Source organism: Anolis carolinensis, chromosome 2 (genome assembly GCF_035594765.1).
Source record: "Anolis carolinensis isolate JA03-04 chromosome 2, rAnoCar3.1.pri, whole genome shotgun sequence".
Classification (NCBI taxonomy): domain Eukaryota; kingdom Metazoa; phylum Chordata; class Lepidosauria; order Squamata; family Dactyloidae; genus Anolis; species Anolis carolinensis.
In genome coordinates, this window is record NC_085842.1 from 203,990,148 (window position 1) to 204,015,135 (window position 24,988).

General features: G+C 38.3%; 1 protein-coding gene across 5 annotated transcripts in view; it reads right to left on the reverse strand.

The window, feature by feature from the left end:
- Window positions 1–21: 21 nt before the first annotated feature.
- Window positions 22–24,988, reverse strand: part of rnf38 (ring finger protein 38) — a 140,801-nt gene continuing 115,834 nt past the window's right edge. For all 5 annotated transcript variants that reach the window (XM_008114598.3, XM_008114604.3, XM_008114602.3 and 2 more), the window contains 10 exons: window positions 19,572–19,765; window positions 17,478–17,688; window positions 16,187–16,354; window positions 11,762–11,932; window positions 10,483–10,644; window positions 10,033–10,139; window positions 9,317–9,401; window positions 7,123–7,244; window positions 5,154–5,253; window positions 22–3,687 (listed from right to left, as the gene is read on the reverse strand). In XM_008114598.3, coding sequence (XP_008112805.3) covers window positions 3,625–3,687; window positions 5,154–5,253; window positions 7,123–7,244; window positions 9,317–9,401; window positions 10,033–10,139; window positions 10,483–10,644; window positions 11,762–11,932; window positions 16,187–16,354; window positions 17,478–17,688; window positions 19,572–19,765 — 1,383 coding nt within the window. In that variant the 3' untranslated portion in view covers window positions 22–3,624. The remainder of the gene's footprint in view (window positions 3,688–5,153; window positions 5,254–7,122; window positions 7,245–9,316; window positions 9,402–10,032; window positions 10,140–10,482; window positions 10,645–11,761; window positions 11,933–16,186; window positions 16,355–17,477; window positions 17,689–19,571; window positions 19,766–24,988) is intronic.

A 24,988-nucleotide genomic window follows, 5' to 3' on the forward strand; every position in this document is an offset into this window, starting at 1 on the left:
AAAGAATGCCACAGAGCTGTATAAGTGTACATCATACATTTATTACTGAACAACCCTCTCAACTCCAAAATTGGGCACAGGGATTAAAAATAAAAATTCATTGCACTACTTAGTAAAGCATTACTAGTAACTCTCATAAAAAATGTACAAATTTTGTTAAAAATTTATCAAGCCTTCAAATGATTTGGTTACAGATATTTATAATACATTTAAAACTACATGTTAAATGATACAATGGAGTATGATTTGAAAGAAAACACTTGACAAATATGATTCTAACAAAACCCATAAGCTTTCATAATCATTAGCAAGTTTGCAACACAAAAGAGCAAAATGAGGTAACTGAAGGTACCAAAGGGGTCGAAGGAAAACAAGAGAGCTAGGGCCCTCCTAGATAGGCCTACCAGTAACCAAGTCTGTAATGAGCTTTTGGAAAGCAAAACAAAAGAGTAAGTTCCAAACATTACAAGAGGTGGAATTGTGAACAGCCGCAACAAAACAAAACAATCACATCCTGGAGACTGTACAAAAACTCTATACAAAAAAAATTACTTTGCACAAAATAAATCTGTAAAGAAAGCCACAAAATAAGACCTTAGAGATATCCAAAAGGCCTTTTTATACCCAGTTTATAGATTTCTTTTTCTTAAAAAAGCCAGAAGATCAAATTAAGTTGACAGTTCATGCAAATAAAACCCCAGCAGTGCCAACATGATAAAGCCAACTTTTTTTTGTTTTCTTCCTTTAGTGGGAGAGGTAGGGAGAAGGCGTGGGAGGGGGCAGAGAGGCGAACCCAATGTAATCTGATGCCATCAGGCCCCCATGAGAGTTATGTGGGACTGAGTGCACAAATGTGCATTAACGCATGGCAGTTAACAGCTGAGCACGGATCCTCCCCCCACTTTCTATTCGGTTGACAGCAGCTGGGTAGGGAATCCTCCAGCCACCTGACTGAGCAAGTTCAGGGGTGCCATGTGTGTGTGTGTCTCTCACACTGAACCACAGGAAATAGATCCACCCACTTTTGCAAGAGCCCCATGCAAACAAAAGTCATTCGGGGGAAGAGATCAGCCACAGAAGTGCAACAACGAACTCTGGTGATACCACCAACATATTCTCTATGGCAGCCCTATCCCTCTGCCAACAGCTTCGCTGAACTGAAACTGGGAAGCAAGGGATAGACTGCTGCGCTGCAGCACGGATCCAATTCAGGGCTGAGAAGTCACTTCTCAGAAGTAGATACTATGTGCCTTATCACTTTGTTAGAGGAAAGTGCCTTTATTTCTTTGCTTTGACAGTAGACACTGGGTGGGGTTGCGTTACAGTTAGTTCAGTACAGGTAAAAATTGTTTTGTCCAGCAATATAAAAAAAGACCCAAAGTACTGTAAAACTTGTGTGTGGCTCCTCCCGGCCCACCTCCCAACCCATGATTTTGTTTGCTTTAAAAAAATAAAGTTTACTATGTGCAATTTAACCTTTCTGACATGTTGAGACAATTCCTTAAAGAACACTGAGGGGAGAAAATGGTAGCGTTTGCTAACGTCGCATACGGTGTGGCAAATGGTTTCATTAGCTTTAAGATCTTGACACTATGGACAGACTAAGGCGCCTAGCTACGAAACAGAGGCAAACGGTTATCGGAAAAGAAGGGAGGATTAAGAATTGTGCTTTTTCATTTTGCAGAACCACAAGCTGCGATTGGTCAGCAGAGCCTTCGGAATGAAGGACGATTCACAACAAACACTGTTGTGGAGGAACACACAGACTTAACATATAGCAGCATACAAAAAGCCTTAGAAAAGGAGGCAAGGAGAAAAGTAAAAGCTGACAGGCAGCAGATCCCAGCAATATTGCTAGCTGCGGTGCTTGTGCTGTTGCAACCAAAAGTTAGTTGTGGTGCTTAAAACAAAAAGGGGAAAAAAGATCCACAAAGAAATGTCCAGCTCTTGGAGAACAACTGTAATAACGTGTACCTGTGTATTTGGAGGGGGGAGGATTATAAACAGCAAGTCTGAAATGGTAAGTGATGTCAATCCCCCCCCCCCCCCCCATTATCCAGGAGGCAGTTGAAAGGAGGTCAACTCCAAATTCACAGCATTTATTCTTTTTTCCTTGATTTCTTTACACCAGCCCATTCTTGACCATGAGTGTTTGTTTCGTACTAGCCATATGACACCAAGGACGCTTCATTATCACATAGAGGCCAGCTATCAGGCACAGCAAGGTAGAAACAGTCTCCTTCGACATTTCTGTCAGGCAGTAAAGTATTAAAATGGTACCACAGCTGGCATGGGGGAACTCACATGCTTTACCTCTAAGTGCTAAGAATTTTATTTTTAAGGTCGTGGACTTCCAAAGAGATGAAAGGGTATTTCTGTCTCTTTTAAACTTATTTCAATTGTACATGTTTATGAAAAGGAACGTGAGTTAGTGTCAGTGTTCATAAGCTAAACAGTGTATTTAAGCAGGTATACTGCCAACAATACAAGAAGCACTTTCACAAGACTCTCCCGAGATCCTCTGCCTTTTTTAAATGGGCAAAATGGAACAAAATGCAACTCTTAATATCTCAAATAAAAATCTAAGTTTCAGAATTTAACAGGAAATGACCAATAATAGCTGGAAAAATTCTGGAAAAGTTTTTCTCTCTTCAACTTCCAGCTTCAACTAATCTCTTGAGAATTTGTAATATTGCTACCTGGCTGTGCAATTCTGCAACTCCTTCAAAAGTTAGCAATGAGCCAGAAAAATATGTTTCAAAACATGGACATCCAACAGCCTGAGAAAAAAGTCTTATGTAATTATTTGTAATAACCGAGAAGTCAGTATGCTCTATAACAACAGACAGAAGATCTCCAATCAATGGGAAGCGTCATTGTTGTCTGAATAAAAGCAAAAAGGCCTTTTTATACTATTAAATACATGGAGGGAGGGGGGAATGAAGTATCAAATGTCTATAATTGCTGCACCCTTAGCATTCAGTGTGCAACTGCGAACGCAAGGAAAGAAACCAGTGTACAGTACTAGTACTGTTTAAATAACACACAAGATTATACATTGCAGCATAATTAATACTACACACACACATCCTCAGTACATGCTGGTATATAAGTCCTCTCGCGCACAGCCTTTCAACCCCTTCCTCACTTCCGCATACACACACAGAGACACCCTGCGATCAACGCACCCCACCCACACAGTTTATTCCCACTCACAGTATTTGAAGGCTCTATATAAGGTAGATTGCTATATTGTTTGGAGCTACCACTTTTTTTAATATAAAAGCACATGCTAGAAGATCACGTTCCACTGTAATCTCGCAGCAACACTCGGAATGATCACACAAAAACCAGGGAATGTTAGTGCACACACGAAATTAAGCTAAAAGGAAAAAAATATTCTTTGGAGTTCCAATCACACAGTTAGTATAACAATCCCATAATTGTGAAGACTAATTATAAGCTTTATAGTTGATTAAATCACACAGTGCAAAGAAAGGTCCATTGACCCTTTTGTAGAAGGGAAGGCTGGAAGCCACACGGTTTAAGTTCAATGGAGAGTTCATATATATATATACACATGTGACTAGGAACACCCAAAGGAGAATTGTGCTCTTAGGCCGGTCATTCTGAATCACGGTGCACTTCTGAGGCATCCGCTCTGCAGATTGGGCAGGTACGATTTGCCTAGGAAATAAGAATAAAAAAAGAGTGTTTATTGAACTGCCGGAGGTATAATCACACTGTATATGTATAAACTAGCAAAAAATATGCCATGTTTTAAAACAGGGGTATCACATTCACTTCAGCCTTAGGGTCAGCCTTAGGGTTATTTTGAAAGAGCCATTGAATCCATGGAGAGAGAATCTGTGGCTACAGAGGGCCAACTATAATTTTTATATAGTGGTCAGTGCTTTTTAAAGTTTTTTGAGTGCCCAGATGTTGGTGAATGACAACTCCCATCACTTTTGATTATCCGCCATTTAGACTGTGGATAATTGGAATTGCAACCCAATAGTACTTGTTGCTCTGAGGTTGGGGAAAAGTTAAAGGACATTTTAAAATCAGACATCATATCCAAAGCCTTGCATCTAAATTCAAACCTCACTATCCTGACTAAACTACAGCCTTCCAGGTGTTACTGTATCACAGTTCTTATCGGCTCTAGTCATGATGTCCAATGATGAGGAATACATGAGTTGGAATCCAGCATTTGGAGAACCACATAAAATGACATGGAGGGCTGGACTCAGTCCGTAGGCCTTGAATTTGACTCGTGTCTTAAAAGAAGGTGACTACACTAAAATACACCTCTCACCAAGCACTGGGTAGTCATGATGTTGGTAAGGATGCATGCCAATTGCAGAAGATTTTTATAAAATGGACTTTAGCTGGATCTCATTTTCATGAAAGCCCTATTTGAGTTGATCTTAATTATGCCTATTCACTGAGGAAGAAGGTGTCCCTTTCGTCAGTACTTTGTTCGTGTGAAAGTTAACAGTTCTAACAGGGGAGAACAGCTTATGACACAGCACCAAACTATGTGACAGTATGCATCAGTATTCACTGAAATACTCTTTAATGGTAGATTGCTGACATTTTTAATAATGTTAACAATACACTGGCTAACACATTTTGGTGCCTCAAATGCTAGACCTATTTCTGGTTCTATTTGACCTGATGATTCCAAAAATAGCTCCTATTTCTCCCTATCAGCTCTAGTTTTGGAGATACAGAACATATGTCATCTGCCAGTTGGCATCTGTTCACCCTTAATAAAATCATGATATAACCCTACCTAAGAAACTAGAGCTGATGAGGTCTATCCAATTCAATTTTCTGAATAATTGTACCAAATAACCCCCAGACAAGGCCTAAAACCCAAGACACCACTTTTTTTGGGGGGGGGGGGGGGGGTCAGGTTGTGTAATTAAACTTTTACAAATTTTAATTGTTTAGAAGTGGATCTACATAATCATAAATTCAAAAGGACTACTGGTTTTACAGGAAAAATAAGAAGAAACTATCAACAGCGAGACTTTTATTTATTTTGCTTCCTCCATAGTTTCAAGCAAACATGCCTACAAAATGAACAGAGAAATATGAAATTGGGGTGCTATAGTCCCCCCTCCCCCACTAAAATGTAATATTACCTTCAGCCATTTATCAACACACTTGGCATGGAACTCATGGTTACACGGTAAAACTCTAAGTAGTTGCCTCGACTCAAAGTCGCACATGCACACTACACACCTAAGAGAGAGAAGATGAAACATCATATTGGACAAGAATAGCTTCATTAAAAATCCCTGTGAACATGTCCACCTTATCTATGAAGATTTGTGTAAGTATGACATAAACACAATACATTTCACTGAAGTTCAAAAACCAATGGAGCAGTACTAACAATAAAGTTATTAACATTTCCAGCCTACATTGTTCTCTGGTAATTATGACTACTGATTCAGTACTCTGAGTATTCAAAGCACTTCACATATTTTGATTTAGCAATCCTTGCATCATTATGTAAAGTAGGTGAAGGAAGACCCAATGATTTAGCAAATATCAGGGGTACTGGCCATTGTCAGGGGTACTTTGTGATTTTCCTTCATGGCAGGAGGTTGGACTAGATGGCCCAGACGATCTCTTCCAACTCTATGATCACTGATTAAGTTCACAGACGCAGTGACATCTAAATAGCTGATTTCCCAGTTCTGAAAATCAACACCAGTTTTATCAGCAGGGCTAGTCTCCTTTGCTTCTTCCAGGAGCAAAGATTGCACACTATGTAACATAATTTTGTAATTAAATTAATTAATTAAATACAGAAATAATAAAGCTGTATTTTGTAGAGAAAAGCAGCAGACATCTCCGACAACAGTATAGCTTAAGAAAGGAAGGCTGCTATGTCTACTGAATCAGGGAAGAATGCTACTGCGGGGCTTCTTAAACTTTTTTTCATTCCTGACCCCTTTTGGCCTGAGAAATGTTTAGGTGACCCTAGGTATAGAGATATATAAAATAGATATAAAAATCAAACATTTACTGATAATAAATCAGCATTTGCTAGGCTTGCAAAACAAGCTAATTTTCCCTTTTTATGAAGTATAGCTGAAGCTTCTTCAGCAGAGCCCATGACAAAACAGATTTGTGTAAATGTCTTAAACAGACACTAATAGCGATCAGACACCTCTTAATGTTGCCAATTTTTAATGACCCCAAAACTGAGCTAAGGCCTTTGGGGCCAGGACCCACAGTTTAGGCCACACTTTACTTCTTGTTAGTTTAAAAGTGGCAATATCAGTTCCGTGTCATGAATGTTTTTGAGCACACCTTCCAAGTGATAAAAAGCAATATTCTCCTCAGAACCAGCCCCTCTAATTACTTGCTAAACCACAACAATCCAAAGCAGAGCTGAGGCAAACATTCATTTACCTTTCACATTCAGAATACATAAAACTGGCAAAGGCCCCCAAAAGCACATCAAAATGATTTCTTCCACATTCCCTGATTTTTGTGAGTTTTCTGTGAAAGTTTTTTTTTTTTTTTAAAAACCCCAAAACATTTCTTTTCAATGCTTTGCAAAATATTTTCTGACTGGAAACAACACATTTTTGTGTGCACAGTGATTACAATTCACACAAATTCGTATTCACAGGGCTTTATTAGAACCTTTCTCTCTTGAAAAATAAATATTCTATTGCACAATGCAAGAGAATCATATAATTTTTAATCCTGAAGCAGAGTGAGGGAAACAAAAGCTTCCCTACTGCTTCAATACAACCCTAGTAACATTACAGGGAGACAATGAGGGAACAGTCACTAAACTACATCTATAACGTTCAAAATAACCCATAGTGGTGCAGTCCGCTCAACTGTGACTATTTTAGCCTAATAAGGACATAGAAAATATGGGTTTAAGATTTCAGCTAAAGTGTAAATGTATCCCCACTGCTGATGTTTAAGAAATACCTTACTTTCTAAGGTGATTAACATCTAAACTATAAAGTACACGGAATAAAGCAAATTAATGTTTAGATATTAGATTTACTATTTATGCTGAGTTTTAGATGGAAAAGAGTAGTTTAATATGAAGCCTCAAGAAGGGGGAAAAGTACTCACAAAGTCTGTTCCGATTGATGGTTATTTGGGTTAAACCTATAGGATGGAAGTTGTTCAATATCTGCTTTTGTCAGTCCTCTTGGTTTGGCCTCTCCCAGTCTTTCTGCCAAGTTTAGCAGCGCCTGCAAAGGAAAATAAATATTTTAAAACATAGCCTATTAAATTTATTATTATTAATATTATTAACATTATTTATGTATTTATTACCTGCCTCTATTTTTAGCTCGAGGCAAGACACAACAGACATTTATAAAATCACATATTAAAGCGTAATTAAATGCAACCATAGAAACATGTATAAAAACATATAAATATTAAAACACAAAAACCATAGCTTTTTAAAAATCATGTAATTATTAGGGATGATCAGTAAGTTAGAATTATACAAAAAAAGAGATTAGGCAAATTTGAATAATTTATATGATATTGGATTTAGTTGTTCTTGGTAGAATGACTTGGCAGCAGAAGCACAGCCTAACAAGATGTTGCATGCAGCAATGTATAACACTCTTTAATGGGGATTAAAAAATTTTAAAGACCTTTTAGCAAACTGTAATTTCTCAATAAATGCAATTATTACTTTTAATTGTGGAGCTCTTGGTGGCGTAAACCCTTGTGCCGGCAAGACTGCTGACTGACAGGTCAGTGGCTCGAATCCGGGGAGAGCGGGTGAGCTCCCTCTGTCAGCTCCAACTCCCCATGCAGGGACATGAGAGAGGCCTCCCACAAGGATGGTAAAACATCAAACATCTGGGCGTCCCCTGGGCAACATCCTTGCAGACAGCCAATTCTCTCACACCAGAAGCGACTTGTAGTTTTTCAAGTCGTTCCTGACATGAAAAAAACTTTTCATTGTAGGACTGTACTTTGTTGAGTAACTATAGCATCCCCCTACAGCACTAACATCCGAGGTAGTAGGCTCTATAGTTCTATAGAGTAGGTCATAAAGATCTCCCTTATTTCGAGGGGGGCACAGTGTGGGATGCAGTGGGATAGAGAGGTAAGGTAGGCCTAATTCTGTAGGTTAGGCTCTGCTATTTTCAGTACCCATCATGAGTTGGACTGGTGAACATCGGAGCTTTGTTGTTCACGTGTATTATCAGAACAAAGCTTTCTCTTCGTGCTCAGTCAAAATGCAACTATATCAGATTGGAAAATGGTTTTGCTATGCACTTCTAATCTTTGGGCAATCGGATCCATACTGAAAAGAAAATTCCTGTAAGACCATTAAAACACCAGAAAATGTGGAAGGTGTAGTATCTACTCAGTATTCACAAGGCTTTCCACTCATACACATGTCATTGTATTGGGGATATCAAGTATGAGTTTGAAAAGGATGCTGAATGTTGATTGAAAACTGCATCTTTTTCTGGGGAAAATGGCTTTGGAAAAAAATGGAAAAAATCTGTGTGTCCCCCACTAATTTTTCTGTTTTTTTCCCCAGGCCTTCCCATCTCTAATTCTTACAAAATAATTTTCTGATATGAATTTTTAAACCCATCAAAACAAAATTGTTCTTATGGACTTTTCAGAAATATATACTTCCCCCCCTAGATAGCTTCATTCATTTTATGCCCCCTCAAAATGTGCGAAATCTTTTATGTCCCATCCTGCACTCTGCACATATCATGAGAGGACATGACTCACTAAAAAGATAATAATGCTTGGCAAAGTGGAGGACATTAAGGACAAAGTAAATCTGCATCACAGGTGGTTAGACTCAATAAAAGAAGCCAGAGCCCTGAGTCTGCAAGACTTCAGCTAGTTTGTTGATGATAGTGTGATTTCGAGGTCTCTCATTTATAGGGTTGTCATAAGTTGAAGTCTGGTTGCTGGCAGTTAACAACAAGCTACAAATGGCCAATGGCTAAGGAATAAGAAAGAAGCTCACACAAGCAATTTTCTCTTCCTCTTACATCCACTACAGTTGTCTGTACTTCTAATACATTTATTTCAGAAGTCAGGTGGCCTTCCTGAACTGTGGGATCTGTTTTATATGGGGCTGAAGTAGCATTGCCCTAAATCATGAGCAAAAAACTCCTGCCACTCAATTTCACATCCCCTTTTGCACTGCAGTCTCATACAACAAAGTTCCCACTGTTCAACAACAGAACTTGACTTCACTGGGAGAAGCAGAGAGCAAAAAAGGCCACTGAACTGTTGTTCGTGCTAATGTTCAATGGCATAAACTAACCTCATAGTTTTCCACTTCACCATCTTCTACATCCAGCTCAAAACTGAAGGCTGGCCCCACTGCAGGTGGTACAGGAAGCATTGATCTGTGGAAAGAGCGAGCCAGCATGATGATTTAGTATAAACCAAAGAAATAGGGAAAAAATCAATAGCTTTAACTCTGGACCTTTGCCTGTGGTCTTTTAAAACTAATCAAGCATTTGAATTTTATTCCAATCAATAGAAAGGCATACTACATATTCATCAGTTCACAAATACAGTTAGATTAGTTCTCCTTCGACTTTACATACGTTTATCCTTCTCAGGTGCCACAAAAGACTTGACATCTGCATTAAATCTGTTGACCCCTTTGCAGGGTGGGCTACATAAAACTTTTCTTGGTAAAATGATGTTATCTATTGTAAAGGTATGAAAAAGGGTTGTAAAGGACAGAAATTGTGTCACTCTATTGGCATGTGTAGATCCTGTTCATATAAATATAAAAATGATGTTAAAGTATTATTTTTGACTCCAAAATATTTGGGGGAGGACATTTGGTCTGGGAGGCAGGTGAGGCACTTCTATCCCAACAATTTGAAATCTGCTTTATAAAATTACCAGAAATTATCCAAATATCTTTCTTAGGAAACGGTAGGTTTTGCCTGCATGAGGTCAGGAGATTCCAAAGCTGGCTCTCTGACCCCACCCCAACAAATCATTAAAACGTAACAAACTTACAGCACATATGGCAAAAGGCTAGGGTGGTATGGGGGTGGCGGTATTGGTTGCTGGGACCGGTATCGGCTGCGTCCTGTAAGTCTTCGAGGCATAAAAGGTGGATAAGGCTAAAAGAAGCAGGGGAGAATATCTTTTAGTAGAATGACAGCTTAGTACAATGTACACTTGTTTTGCATATGGCACTGGACTAGTTAGACTTTCAGATGCAAAAAAAGTTTTTACCAAAGGTTATCCTGACTTTCAGAAATGACTGAATTAAATGTGTTGAATAAATATTCTCCAATTCTGTGAGACACAAGATTTCCAAAACTTAGAAGCCACATGTATTAATGTGATTCTCATCACTTCAGACAGTTTTTAAAATGAAAAAGAATCGGAAAGTACGCAGGAAGTGGAATTTATAAAAGTAGCAGAATGCCTAAATATAAAACGCTGAAAGTCATGACTTACTACTCCAAAGGACACCTCTTGGTGTAAAGGGTCGTGCGTTAAGAACTGGAGAGGGGTTGAGGGAGGCAATGTTGGTGGATGGGCTGAAGGCGGATAGGTAAAACCTCCAACAGGAAGGTGGTCTCCAAGCAACTCTACCTCATTTTCTATCCTTTGAAGAGGCTAAAGAAAAACAAATACAAACCAGGCTATGTTTAAACATTTGTATTATATTATTTACTATTGTAATTGCAAAACAAGTGATCAAACATAGAATAAATACATATTGCATAGTACATATGTGTCCATATGATCTACTGTTGGTTGTTGGCGCTCAAATTGTTCAAAATGTTACATACTAGTGGTTTTATTTTGTATTGTTCTGTACTGTATTTTTATTTTATGAGTTGTTTCAGGAACCTTGTGCCATATGTAAGCCGCCTCAAGTCCCTTCGGGGAGATGGAGGTGGGGTACAAAAATATAGTATTATTATTATTATCATTATTATTATTGTTGTTGTTGTTTCTAAATTAAAGCTAAAACCATTTATGCATGGGAAAACAAAAAAATACTTATTTTCTAACTTTAGTGAACCCATTCCAATTCTTCATACATGTATGGAACTGTAATGAAACTTGTACTGCATTTCTTCAATTGTAAGATGCCACTGGTTGTTAAGACACACCCTAATTTCAGTATCATTACCACCAAAAATACATAAGATACACCTGCAACTCTAAGACATGTGCCATTTTTAGGGAAATTTATTCAGGGAAAAAGCACATCTTAGAATTGAGAAATACAGTATTGTTTATTTCAGTATCAGGAAGATTTTGTGCGTACAATATGACCCCCTCCCTGCAAATAAGAACAATCACTTCTTCCAGTATTTATATCTGTAAGTTACATACAACACACTAATAACTGTGTATTCTGAAATAAAATGACATTTCTTATTCTTAGGATGAGACATTCAGAGAAGGATATTGATGCACTAGGGCTCACTGTAAAATCAAGCTGAAAAAGCCATCTCCACTTAAAAGCTACTCTTGCTGCCTATCCCGTTATTAGCTAGATTTCTAATGCTATGCACCTGCCTGGGAAACCTCGAAATCCTATCCAACATTAAATTTATTGTAACCTCTCAACCATAATTGTAATGATTTCTGCGTGGTTTGAAAGCTGAAGAGATATGCAACAGGCACATTATCATTCATGTAATTCTCAGGGCAGACAAACAGTAACCTCCTTAGCTTTAAGCACATGTGTGTGAGGGAAAATATTTTTAAAGATACCTACCGACCGTGACTGCTGTGTTTGAAAGGGAACAAACTGGCCTGGAGGTGGCAAGTGTGGGGCATGATGCGGAGAGAGATGAGGAGGATGCAAAAGAAATGGATCACTAGAAAGAAGGGGTGGGAAAGCTGCATATGGAACAGGTAGGTGTTGAACGGAACACGCCTGAAGCATCTGCAAAAGAAGAGAAGTATTCACAATCTTTATGTAACGTGTAAGACTTGAAGGGACATTGGAATAAAACAACGCATGATTTATTTACACAGCCAACTATGGTTACCACAGATCTGCCACTCCCCAAGACTTGCAGAAGCAAAATAAATTATGCAAAGTAAAAGAAGAAAACACTGGAATGATATAGAGGCTGCTTGGAACAGAATTCAAGTTACATGGTGGCATGAAACCATTTTTTTAAATCACCTAAATATAGTCTCCCCTCCCTCCAGTTTCAATATTGTTGCTTTCTGTTTAAATTAAGACAATTTTTCCACATAGGGTGGGCTGAAACACTGGGTACTTGCAATGAAGACTTCTTCAGGTCAGATGTTAATGAGTTATTACGAATGATGGGTTAGGTCAATGATAAGCAACTTTCAGGAATAGAAGAGGCATAATGGATCAATTAATTATTAATTATTAATTAATTATCTGGATCCCGTCTGAGCTTCCCCGTCAGGAAAAGGGACATCTCATAGGTCCGTACAGGAACCTCAGAGGGGGTCAGAAGGTACTTCTCCACACCGCACGCCTCTTCAGATTCTGAACTGCTTGCCTCTTATGGTGAAAAGTTAGGGAAGACATCTTTCCACCATGTCTCCTGTATCAATTTAATGATATAATGATATATAATAATATTATACTATACTAATATTATAATACATTGTATATACATGTAATATTAATGATATTATGATGTAATAATTATAATTCACTATTATAATTGTATATTTATATTACATGCAATATTACTAATATTGCGATATAGTTGTATAATATAATATATTGTATGTATATATACTTGTAAACCGCCCTGAGTCCCCTTCGGGGTGAGAAGGGCGGTATATAAATGTCGCAAATAAATAAATAAATAAATAAATAATCTGGACCTACTTGAGCTTGCAAACCACCCAAATACCAAATCTACCACGAATACTTCAGTCATTAAATAATAACTTTTTAAAAAGAATTATGTTTCCAGAACACTTCAAAAGGCATACTCGGTAAAAACAAGTCATTCATTCATTCATTCATTCATTTATTTATTTACAGTATTTATATTCCGCCCTTCTCACCCCGAAGGGGACTCAGGGTGGATCACATTACACATAAAAGGCAAACATTCAATGCCTTAACATAGAACAAAGACAAGACAAACACAGGGCTCCGAGCTGGCCTCGAACTCATGACCTCTTGGTCAGAGTGATTTGTTGCTGCTGCTTGCTCAACAGCCTGCGCCACAGGCTGCCTAATGGCAAAAACTGTGATTTTTAAATACATAAGCAAAGCATGCTGAGGCATACACCTTCCTTGAACTCTAAAAATTAGGCATGTGCTCCTGTCTATATACATGTAACTGAAGCAGAGATGTTGCCAGTTGTAGGATATTTAGTGATGCAAGTCCTGAGCAAAATGCCCAATACTGTAATAATAGCCAAGATGCATCTGCACATTTACACACTATTTAGATTCTGCTACCACCAAGAAAGCATGCATCTTATGACCATGAGGTGCTTTATTCCTAGTGATAGCAATATATTGAGAAAGAATGGGTTTCAACTGACAAGCAGACCAGATAAAGCAGCATTTTATCATCCTATACATGCAACAGATCATATAGAAAGTGTGGTTAGATGGGAAATGAAATGCAGAAATTGGAGGAGGACTGGTAATTTAAAATACGCAGATTAACACCGTATTACTATCAGAAAAAAGCAAGGATTTTGGAATGGTAATGAAAAAAGTTAAGCATGTGCAAGAGCAGGATTACAGGTGAATATCAAGAAAACAGCGATAATGGCTGCAGACTGTATCTCCACATCACTTAATAGTGAATGATAATATCATAAGATAATTTATAACTTTAAAATATAATCAAGAAATCAGAAGATTTGGAAGGTCAACTACAGGCAATCCCCTGTACATCTAACTTACAAACATCTAACTTACAAACAACTCATGGTTAAGAACAGGAATGAAACAACAGGAAGTGAGAGAAATCTACCCCTAGGAAGGGAAATTTACTCCTGGAAGAGTTATCATGGGGAAATGGTATCTCCACTGAAGTTTTCTCCCCGATCATTGTTTCCATAACAAAGCAATTTTTTTCAAAATCCAATTATCACAGGGACAGAAAGTGAAGCTAAATCTTCTGAACAGAGACACAGACAGCAAAACAAACACTACAGGGGTGTTCATCCTTTCCTATGCTATTCAAAGTTAGATGTATGTATGTGTATACACACACACACACACACACCCATGCGGCTGGAGGTACACTTAAACACGTACCTGTTACAACTTACAAACAAATTCAATGTAAGAACAAGAAGTTACCTTGTTCGTAACTTGGGGACTGCCTGCATATAAGTTGCCTGTGGTAGTTTTGCCTGTTCTTTCCTCGGAAATATATCCTTTATCATTCATTGGTGATCTCCCATTCAAGTACTAACCAAAGCTTAGCTTCCAAAATCAGATGGGAGCTGTTATCTTTAGAGTATTTAGGGGCATTCCAGACATAGTAATATAATTTGTATATTCTTCTTTGTCCAGTTAACAGCTGGACAACAAAGAAAGCTAACAAGAACAAAGTATCCATTAGAAATGCATTTCTGGAACAAAATTCCACAGATGCCATAGATTGCCGAAAACACAAAGAAAGAGCACATCAAGTCTGAACACTAAACTGACGAAAATGAGCTAATGTACTTTGAACTTGAGAGATAACATGGCTCACTGAAAAATGCTAATTCTCAATACCTAAGCTAATCTTCCAACTACACTGGGCCAGACTCTGCTGGGCAGACTTCTTTTGCCAAAAGGCATCTATATTAATAAGTGCCACGGATGGTCTATGGAGCCACCCTGCAAATTTTGTGCTAAATGCCATCTGGCATTGTCATATAAACATACACTGCATCCAAGCATTCAACAGTTGACACTTTCACAATGAGCACTACAACTTGGTAGGCTGAGCAGCACTACATTATAATATGCCATCTTTTTCTTCCTGAGTAAGTGGAAGAGCAAATGCCACCTGCATCATGGGAACTGAGTTCAGAAAGCAAAGCAACAGCAAGGGATACAGATACACAACAGGGGGTCAGGTAAAAAGAATGCTCTTTTTAAAGCAAGGTTAGATGTAAAAATGTTTTAAAATTGAAGGCATTATATAGCAAAGGAGCTGCTGAACAATCAAGAAAGTCAAACTTGAGAAAGAGAGCAAGCCAGAGAAAGAGCTCTGCCCTTGGTGAAGGCAAAGATTCACTGGAGGATAGGTTGAAGAAACCACAACTAGATGAAAATGCATGATTATTTTCAGTCATGAGATACCTCTCTTCCTTAGTAAGAGGACTTATATCCAACCTTTCAGATGCCTCTTTCCTATTAGACAGGACAGATCCTTTTAATTTTGGCTTCAAAACAACAGTTGATAAGTAGTGCAGAAATTCTCTTCTCCTCCAAGTTATTAAAAATTGTAATTAAAAACCACAGGGTACATACTCCAATGTTATGTATATATCACTTCCAACACACAATATAGCTACAAGAAATAAAACTTACATTCTGCTCTTAAATTAATTATATTTGTGGAATATACAATAAAAACATTTCAGCTGTGACCTGAAAACGAACATGTCACTGAGAAATACAGGCAGTCCCTGAGTTACAAACAGCCAACTTACAAATGATTCATAGTTAAGAATGAAGGTGAGACAACAGGAAGCAAGAGAAATCTATCCTTTGGAAGCCAACTTGATTCCTGAAAGAGTTATCATGGGAAAAGGTGTCTCCACTGAAGCTTTCTCACCAATCCTTGTTTCAACAACAAGCAGATTTTTTTAAAAAAAATCCAATTATCACAGGGACAGAAAGTGAGGTGAAATCTTCTGAACAGGGGCACAGACAATAAAACAAACACCACAGGGGCGTTTAGCCTTCCCTACGCTATCCAAAACTTATATATATATTGATTGGCTGGAGTTACACTTAAGAAATGTACCTTTTCCTACTTACAAACAAATTCAACTTAAGAACAAATCTACAGAACCTATCATGTTTGTAACTTGGGGACTGTCTGTACTTAGAAATAAGTCCCAGTGAACCTAGTGTGGCTCATGATCAAACAAACAATACAGATATATTCCATTGTAGATCTCCAAAGACATCTGAATCCTTTGTCCCCAAAATTAAGATTCGGAAACCACTTACTGGGGGAGGCACACTGCAGACAGGGAGATGCTGCCCACTGAAGACCACAGAACATCCTGGGACTTGCTGTGTGTTGCAAGCTGGTATGTGCTGACCTGTGCAAAGTGGAATCCCATGTGGCGCCACGGTGGTCACTGTATATGAAACAGGCACTGTGCCCTGGTGAATCTGTGGGAAAGGTAGCAAGAAGCTTTCAGAAATTCAAAACCAAAAGATACATTTTTTCAATCTAAAGGCATAAAAGCTGCAGAGACAAGTGCACTATGCTCGAGTTGGTACACTGCTCAAATTCACCAGTGATTGTTTTCAACTGGCCATGTATCTTTCTCTGTAGTCAATTAATGCAAACTATTCCATGAATGCATCTACACTGTAGAATTAATTAAGTTTGACACCACTTTACTGCCATGGCTCAATATTGTGGAATCATGGGATTTATAGTTGGTGAAGCAAACCACAAAGAATGCTATATACCTTGTAAAATTACAACTCCTACAATTCCATAGCATTGGGCCATGGCAGTTAAAACTACAATGTAGATGCACTCGGTTTTTCCCTTTTCAAAAGTGCATTGAGTCAACCAATAGCCCCAAAAGAAACAACAAGGTTTCAATTTATCCTGAAATGGATTTATGCAAATACTCACATCTGTAGGATCCCTGAACAGGAATTTAGGTATCAGAAAGAAGTAGGATTTCAACTTACAATACATGTTTCCCAACTATTAGTGGAACAAATTCAAAGTAAACCCAACTTTACTAAAACTGTTATGTTAAAAGGATGAGCCTCTATGGAGTTATGTAATTCTTTTATGAAGGGCTAGAGGCTTTTAGAGGATACTTTTTTATATTAACTTTGTATTGTGGATCTTACAGCTTGAAAAATCTGATGCCTTAAAATATCTCTTTCAACGAGCCTTTATTTTACAAAGGCAACTTTAAATATATTTAAATCATTCACAAGACTATAAGAAACACCAAAGATTCAATTTCTTTAATGCTTAGGCATCCTCCACTGAGATTAGATAATCTCCGCATCAAGAGCAATAAGATTTGTCTATGTTGATGTGAAGAATCACTGAACCGAGCATCTGGCAGCACACCTAGAACAGCAACTCACACATAATCATATGAAATGTCTTCTCTTATGATAATCAGTCAATTCTTAGGTTTACTCATTTGAAAACACACTTTGGGTATTTAACAGTGAAATACAATCTCCAGTTGTAAATGGGAAGGTAACACTTGGCCTACAAGGAAGTTGGAAAACATGCTCCTATCTTTTGCTGTACCTGCTCATGTATGTCAACCATCACTGCATTCTGCTGTGGTGGATGAGCAGCCGGGTGCAACATACGGGGAGATACATTCGGTGGATGGAAGGCTCGGGGTTCTTCTATTGCTTGTTGCTGTCCATAGGGAAGATGGTAGTTTTCATCTTGACTAATGGAATTATGTCGAGACAATCGATCTCTTCTTGTTCTCTGGCGTCTGACGGGAGGGCTGCAAATAATCAAATTGGACAGTCTTATTTCCCCCCCGAAACACACACTGCAGAGCTTTCCTTTTTAAAAATTAATTTTAGGCCTGACGTTTCATTCCCGTGTTCCTAGGATGGAAAATCCTGGATACATTTACACCATTTGCGTATGGTAGAAACAGAAGAATGGAAAGCATATTGTAGATGCTCAGAAAAATAGCTTGGTAGTTGTAGCCAAATGTGGATTAGACAGACATCTGCAGCTTCCAGACCCTTGATAATGACAAAGCTGCCAGACATCTCCTATTTCCTTTGATTACTCTGCAGTTTCATATTCTCAAATAGAACGTAACAGATGAGTCAGAGGCCAGATAACTGTGATAATAGCTGCAAGGTGGAAAAATTTAAAGTGTCCACTGTGACAAATTTGTCGTTTTACTGCTTTACAAAGTTAAAATATTCTTTCAAAAAGTTTGCTTTCTGATGTCTGGACTCATGGAAAGGAAATATACAGTAAAAAAGAAAAGTTTCAAATTCTTAGGCTTATTCAATATCACCGCTATAAGTCACTATATCTTCTGATGATTTAGAGACTAAGACCTGGAGCAATGGCTTCAAATTACAGGAAAGGCGATTCCACCTCAACATTAGGAAGAACTTCCTGACCGTGAGAGCTGGAACAGTGGAACTCACTACCCCGAAGTGTGGTGGAAGCTCCTTCCTTGGAGGCTTTTAGACAGAGACTGGGTGGCTATCTGTGATGGGTACTTTGATTGTGCTTTATACTATGAAATTCATATGACTTTTGATGACTGCTACAGAACCAAAAAGCGGTGAAGTCACAACAACCTTGAGAGCAGCTTCAAGAAACCAAGCAAAGCAGGGAGGTTTAGAAGAGGAAACAACAACAACAACTTTATTTTTATATCCCGCCACCATCCTCACGTGGGGCCTTGGGGCGGCTTACATAGGGCCAAGCCCAAACAACAAAGTTAAAATAGGATAAACAAAAAACAGCACATCTTGATTTTAGTAAGTATAGACAAAGTGCATCATGAGAAACCTGTGACTCAACAACTACAAAAATTGTCAGGAGGTTCATCTTTCTGCCCCTAGCAACAGTTTCACTAGAAAATGAGCCATATTCACTAGAAAATGGGCTATTTCCAAATCCAGAAAAAGCCCTTAAAAGGAAATGAAAAGGGATAGCCTTGGTTTCCTGGAAACCAATGGATTGTGAAGACATGAGCACAGGGCCTTGGCTCAACCCTAAACCGAGTGATCTTTAAAAAGTCATTACACCTCAACCTGACCTACACTGCCGGCTGAGATGTTTACTAACAATGACAATGTTTACTGACAATGAATTCCTTGAAGAAAGGAGAAGACAAATATGGGAATTAGAAAAAGGTAATGGTTCTTGATGACTAGAAGTTTTAGAGAGAAGGCCCCGCTTTCACCAGTTTCTAGAGCTGAACACTGTAAAGATAATATTACATAGGTTTCATCTCTACAGTCATAAAGGCCAGAAATATGTTGTATTTTAAGAAGAAATTGTGAGATGATTGAGATTCCCCTAAGTTGCCAGAACTCCTAATATCCAGCAGTTTTAAACTATAGATTACTGTCTCCCACAATAGTCACACTAAGTTACTACTACTAAAAGTAGCCTTGCCCTGTGATATTTTTCTCTAGATATTCACTGTTCTTGTATCGGACATCACTTTCTCAACCAAGCTCCTATGAACACCTGGAAAGCAGATATATCGCTACCTCTTCCAAATAACAATTTAATGAGCACAACAATACATTTTACATCTGATTCTTTAAATAACAAAAACCAACATCTTGAGAGTTATGCAATTACAATGTTCAGTCAGGAAGACAGCGAATATCCACAACTTGCCTCCTTCTATTGCGCGCAGGTGTGTTGCATCGTTCCCCTGAGAAGTGGTGTTGGCTCGGTCGAGCTGAAGGAGGCTGCCTATTTGATGTCATCTCCCATGGTCGCATTGGCGGTGATGGGGCTGGTGATGCTGCTGCGTAGTCAAAGACTGAATGAGAAAGGCGCTGTCTTTTGGGACTTGGACTATCTTCACTCTGTATGACAGTGTGAGAAAATAAATAAAAATCCACAAGTGGTATGTATCTCAAACCAGCATTCAGAAACGCTCTGCAAATGTGAAGTGGGCAATAAACATTTCCAATAAATACAATCAGAACTTAATAAAGTCTAGCCACTTTATTACTTCAATAACAGATTGTGGTTTACTGCACATCATTCCTACAGCTTTCTCTCTTATGGATTATTACTTTCCTTTCCCGTTCTGAAGAGGATTCAGTTAATAGGAGTGAAGTAAACAGAATATAAACGTAGGGATGTTTGTCATGAGGGAATAAGGATTACCATTTTCTTGTTCTTCAAAATATGTTTGCAAAAGAATAGCCATCATGTTGGTGACCTCTAAATTTGTAATTAAAGAGGATACAGCCAGACTGAATTCCAGTTCAGCATGTGTGCTCACGACAAATAGACATATGCCATAACCAAGTTCTGGCCTAATAAGTTCAAAAACACCTCTTAGATATAATAATAATAATAATAATAATAATAATAATAATAATAATTTTAATGTATTAACAGCCTTATTTACCTCCGTTACAATTATCTAGTCTGTTAACATGGGACCTAACTAATTCATTTTCAATATATTAACTGATGAAGGAGCTATATTAATTATGTTAACAGCACCACCTTTTCCCACTTTTGTTTGATTTTTTTAAAGGAGAAAAAATTAGGATTAAAAGGAGGAGGGGAAAACAACACAGAAAACAGGGCATGCTTTTCCATTGACATTTCCGTCATGAAGCTCACTAATTGATCCTGGCCACTATATTACTAGTGACTTCAGTGCATTTTGTCATACAAAGTGAAGAATGTTCATTTCATAGATGTATCTTCTTTAAAACAGAACTGCACTACCAAGTTGAAAGCAAGGCATTTGTTCACTGCACGCCCTATTTTCAGAAGAAATCACACTTTTGGGAGGAAGGTTATGTTGCCAAAATAAATTTGAAATGTTTATACACTCTATAGAACACATCCTTACATTATACAAAAAGCTGGTTCAATACACTACAATGCTAATTATTAAATAGAAAGAACTGTGAAAACCTGACTGTAATTTGTAAGACTTGGCCATGGTGGTCCATGCCTTAGTTACTTTCAGGTTGGATTACTGCAATGCAATCTATGTGGGGCTGCCTTGAAGACGGTTCGGAAACTACAGCTGGTACAAAGATCAGGGGCCAGATTAATAACGGGAGCAAGTTACAGAGAGCGGTCAACCCTCCTGTTCAAGCAGCTCCACTGGCTACCAATAAGTTTCCAGGCCCAATTCAAGGTGCAGGTTATTACCTATAAAGCCTTAAATGGTTCAGGACATGCCTACCTCCGCAATCGTCTCCTCCCCTGTGAACCTGTGCAGGCCATAAGATCTTCCGGGGAGGCCCTTCTCTCGCTCCCACCTCTGTCCCAAGAGCGACTGGTGGGGACGAGGGAGAGGGCCTTCTTGGCGGTGGCCCCCCGGCTCTGGAACTCTCTCCCCAGGGAGATTAGGTTGGCTCCTTCATTGCCCATCTTCCGCAGGAGATTGAAAACGGGGATGTGCATTTGAGTGAATAAGCCCATCAGACATGCAATCTGTTTACAAATATGTACGGCACTTTATCACTGTTCCTCACTCTATATGTTTTCGCATCTTAATGAAACTGTTCCCTTGTTCTTTCCTTATTTGCCCTGATTTTACCCATGGATCTTTTGGAGCTCTTGCACGAGTCACCCTCTGCTGTATGTAGCAATCGATGCTCAGGCTTTTAAAATATCTGTTATGGTATGTTGTTTATACCTTTGTTATATTTTTTTTGAATTACTGTTGTATGTAATGCTATGTTGTTGTTTTTGGACTAGTGTAAGCTGCCCCGAATCCCTTCAGGAAGATGGAGTGAGATACAATAAAGTTATTATTATTGTAATGAATTTTGTCCTGCATTAAAACTGGGGGATTTGTGCTGAAGGAAGACATGAATTTAGTGCCAATCAGCCTTCATGGACCACAGGAACCAATTTAGGAATCCAATAGATTACAAAAAGTTTTAAAGAGAAGTGAGTTCCTATGTTTACAATGGATACAGCTACAATTTTCAAGTTCAAACAGCAAACTGCTTAAGAAACAGTCAGAGTACTACTCTGAATTTATGCCAAATCCCCAAGCTGTTTTTTGAACTCTGAAAATTTAAAGAATTAATCCTGCTGGGCTACTTTTAAATACTTTTTTTATTTGAGGCAACATTTGATCTAGAATACAACTTCTTCCAAGAATTCTGACACACCTGATATATCCAAACACACACACACCACGAGGTTTGGCAGAAGACAGGTTGGGCTGCTTCTCTTGTCAGTATGAAGACCTATGTGTGGCAACTGTCTAACTATAGCTCTCAACAGCTTTAAGTGGCAAAAGGAAGTGGTAGAACGGAGAAAGACACGAGGTGGCATTAGTCTTCACCACTGACTGTTGCTAAATCTTTACCTTATAACAGGCTCACTATAAAGAGAATAATCAGAAGAACTTATGCTGGGTAGTAACACAGAAATGACACTTTAGGCCAAAAGATCCTTTCTTCCCCATTAAGTTTATTCACCTCCTGGCTGACCAAGCAGTTCTCATAAAAACTGTAAAACAGTGAGTAATGATCATGCCATTACACATCAATTGAAACAATCATCCAAGAATTTCAGCAGCTACAGGCCCATCAAAAAACTCTACAGAAAGGAGAACCACATTACAAGGTTTTAAAGCTGTAAACTCCTTCATCTGACTGTTTCAGAGACAGCAGAATCAGGGCAAAATAGCCTGGTTCAACTATAAGTGGTTGCTTCAAAAAGTAACTTTTTCCTGGTGCAGGAAAAGGGACTTATAGATCTACTCTACCTGCTTCTCTTGTGAGTCCATAGTTTCTTAACACCTGAATCAGGAAACTGTAGTTCAGGGACAGGAGAGCCTCTCACCCTCCAATGTTGTGATCTCCTAACTCTCAAGAACTGCAGCTAGAATGGTCACTTGTGACCCAGTATCAAGATCACAACAGGGTTTTTTTGGTCCTTTTTTTTTAGTACTCCATGCAAACAGGTCTGATCTAAATCTACAACAGCAGTATGAAGAGAGTACTAAAATTACTTTTTTTCCGTGTCAGGAGCAACCTGAGTTGCTTCTGGAGTGAGAGGATTGGCCTTCTGCAAGGACGTTGCCCAGGGGATGCCCAGATGTTTTGATGTTTTACCATCCTTATGGGAGGCTTCTCTCATGTCCCCGCATGGAGCTGGAGCTGATAGAGGGAGCTCATCCACGCTCTCCCCAGGTGGGATTCGAACCTGGCAGCTTGTTTTATAACCAGGCAGGCAGAACAAAATTAATTTAAGCCAGGAATGATCCTGGTTTGCACAACTGGTTCACTCAAATAGGTTATTTTGTAGGAAAAGCCAGCTATATCTTCACTAGGTCAAAAACTCATTACTACTGTTTTAATATTCTAGTTTTGAGAAGGCATCTTTAGCACTGACATGGTTGCAAACATTCTAAGGGTAGAAGGAGGCAGTGGGAATGAAAAACAGTTATATAGGGATGCCCCTAAACCATGTCCTATTTGATTACATAACCCATTCAAAATAATATTCATCAGTTCATAAGTCTATTAAAAACAAAAAACAAACATAAAAGAACCTGACTCAGTTTATACTTTATATTTGTTTATAGCAGCAGCATCACTTATAGTAAGTCTGAATTGAGAATTGAGATATGGCATGAACTAGTGAACTAGTGAACCGATAAATGAAGTAAAATTTTTACTGTAATTGTGCAAACCTCTAAGATGAGCAAAAACAGGCCCTCCTATATTGATCAATCATACATAACATAAAAATTTCAATTGCAAAACAAATGTTATCAGAATTTAAAGAAAAGCCTTTCTCATGTTATTTGCTATTTAAATATATTACTGATATTAAGGATTTTAGAAACCTGGATTTAAAGTCTGTTTTCTACATAAGAAAAAACACAAATCTGAATCAGCAACAAAACAGATAATCAATTGCTCTTTTTAAGTAACAACCCCTCATTTCACATAGTAACTTACAGAAAATTAGAGCTAACATATAACCCTAATTCTTTGTTCCTCCAGACATCTCACTAAAAACATTTATTCAAAAGGTTGTATTATGATCTCTTGAATGTTTCTATGTTACTCAGCTAACCATTAAAAACTAGTCATAAAATACTGTACAACTACAGAAAATGCAATTTCAGAATTATATAATTGTGAAAGTGGTGAGGGTAGAGGGGGTCTATGTCCCTGTGTAGTGTTGTATAGTATTTATACGTTGTCCATGTGTTGTGAATGCTTGGATTGTGTCCTGCTGCATAGTAGAAAGGGTTGGGCTGGATGGTCCTTAGGGGTCATGGCAGTGTGGAGTCAAGATAATTCAGTGCCAAGCAGATAATATAAGATTATATATAGGTTATATAGCTGTGTGGAAGGGCCTTGAGTCTACAGTGCAAATTAGATAATCTGTGGAAAAGGCCTAAGTGAGGCCTAACTGTGCCTGTCCCCTGGGCTGAGTAGGTTGCTAGGAGGCCAAGTGGGCGGAACTTAGCCTTGTAACTGGCAGCAATTGGATAAAAACAATTATTCCTCTCTCTCTAATTAGGACTTTATTTTTATTTTATTTTTGTTGTATCAACCTAGAGCCGTGGATGATGGGTTGTGTTGTCAAATTTCAAGGTTGGGGGGCCTGTAGTTTTGTTGTTTTGCCCACTGCCCTGATGCCATCACTCTTTTATATATATAGATTAGTGCAACTGATTGGCAGTACTACCTCTTCAGGAGTTAAGGCATGATTCTTTCCTCTCTAACTGGAGATTTTGGAGGCTGAACTAGACTGCTTGACTGCAAAGCATAAATGGGCTCCACCACCACTGAATCCAGCTCCTCTTCCCTGTCATATTTCTAGTAACCAATCCTTCACAAATTATACCATGAGCAGTGCTGCTTGCATTAACTAAAAACAATCTAAATCACATATACCTACCTTAGGCACTTAAAAAAACAGGAATAAATTATTATTACTGCATTGACCAAATTTCAGACTAAGTTCTGAATGCTTGAATTCCGAATTTAGGTGTAACAATTAAGTTCATGAATTTCAATTTGGGATTTAAGCATCTTCTCCTTATCAATCAGTGGAGTTTAACTTTGGCTGAACTG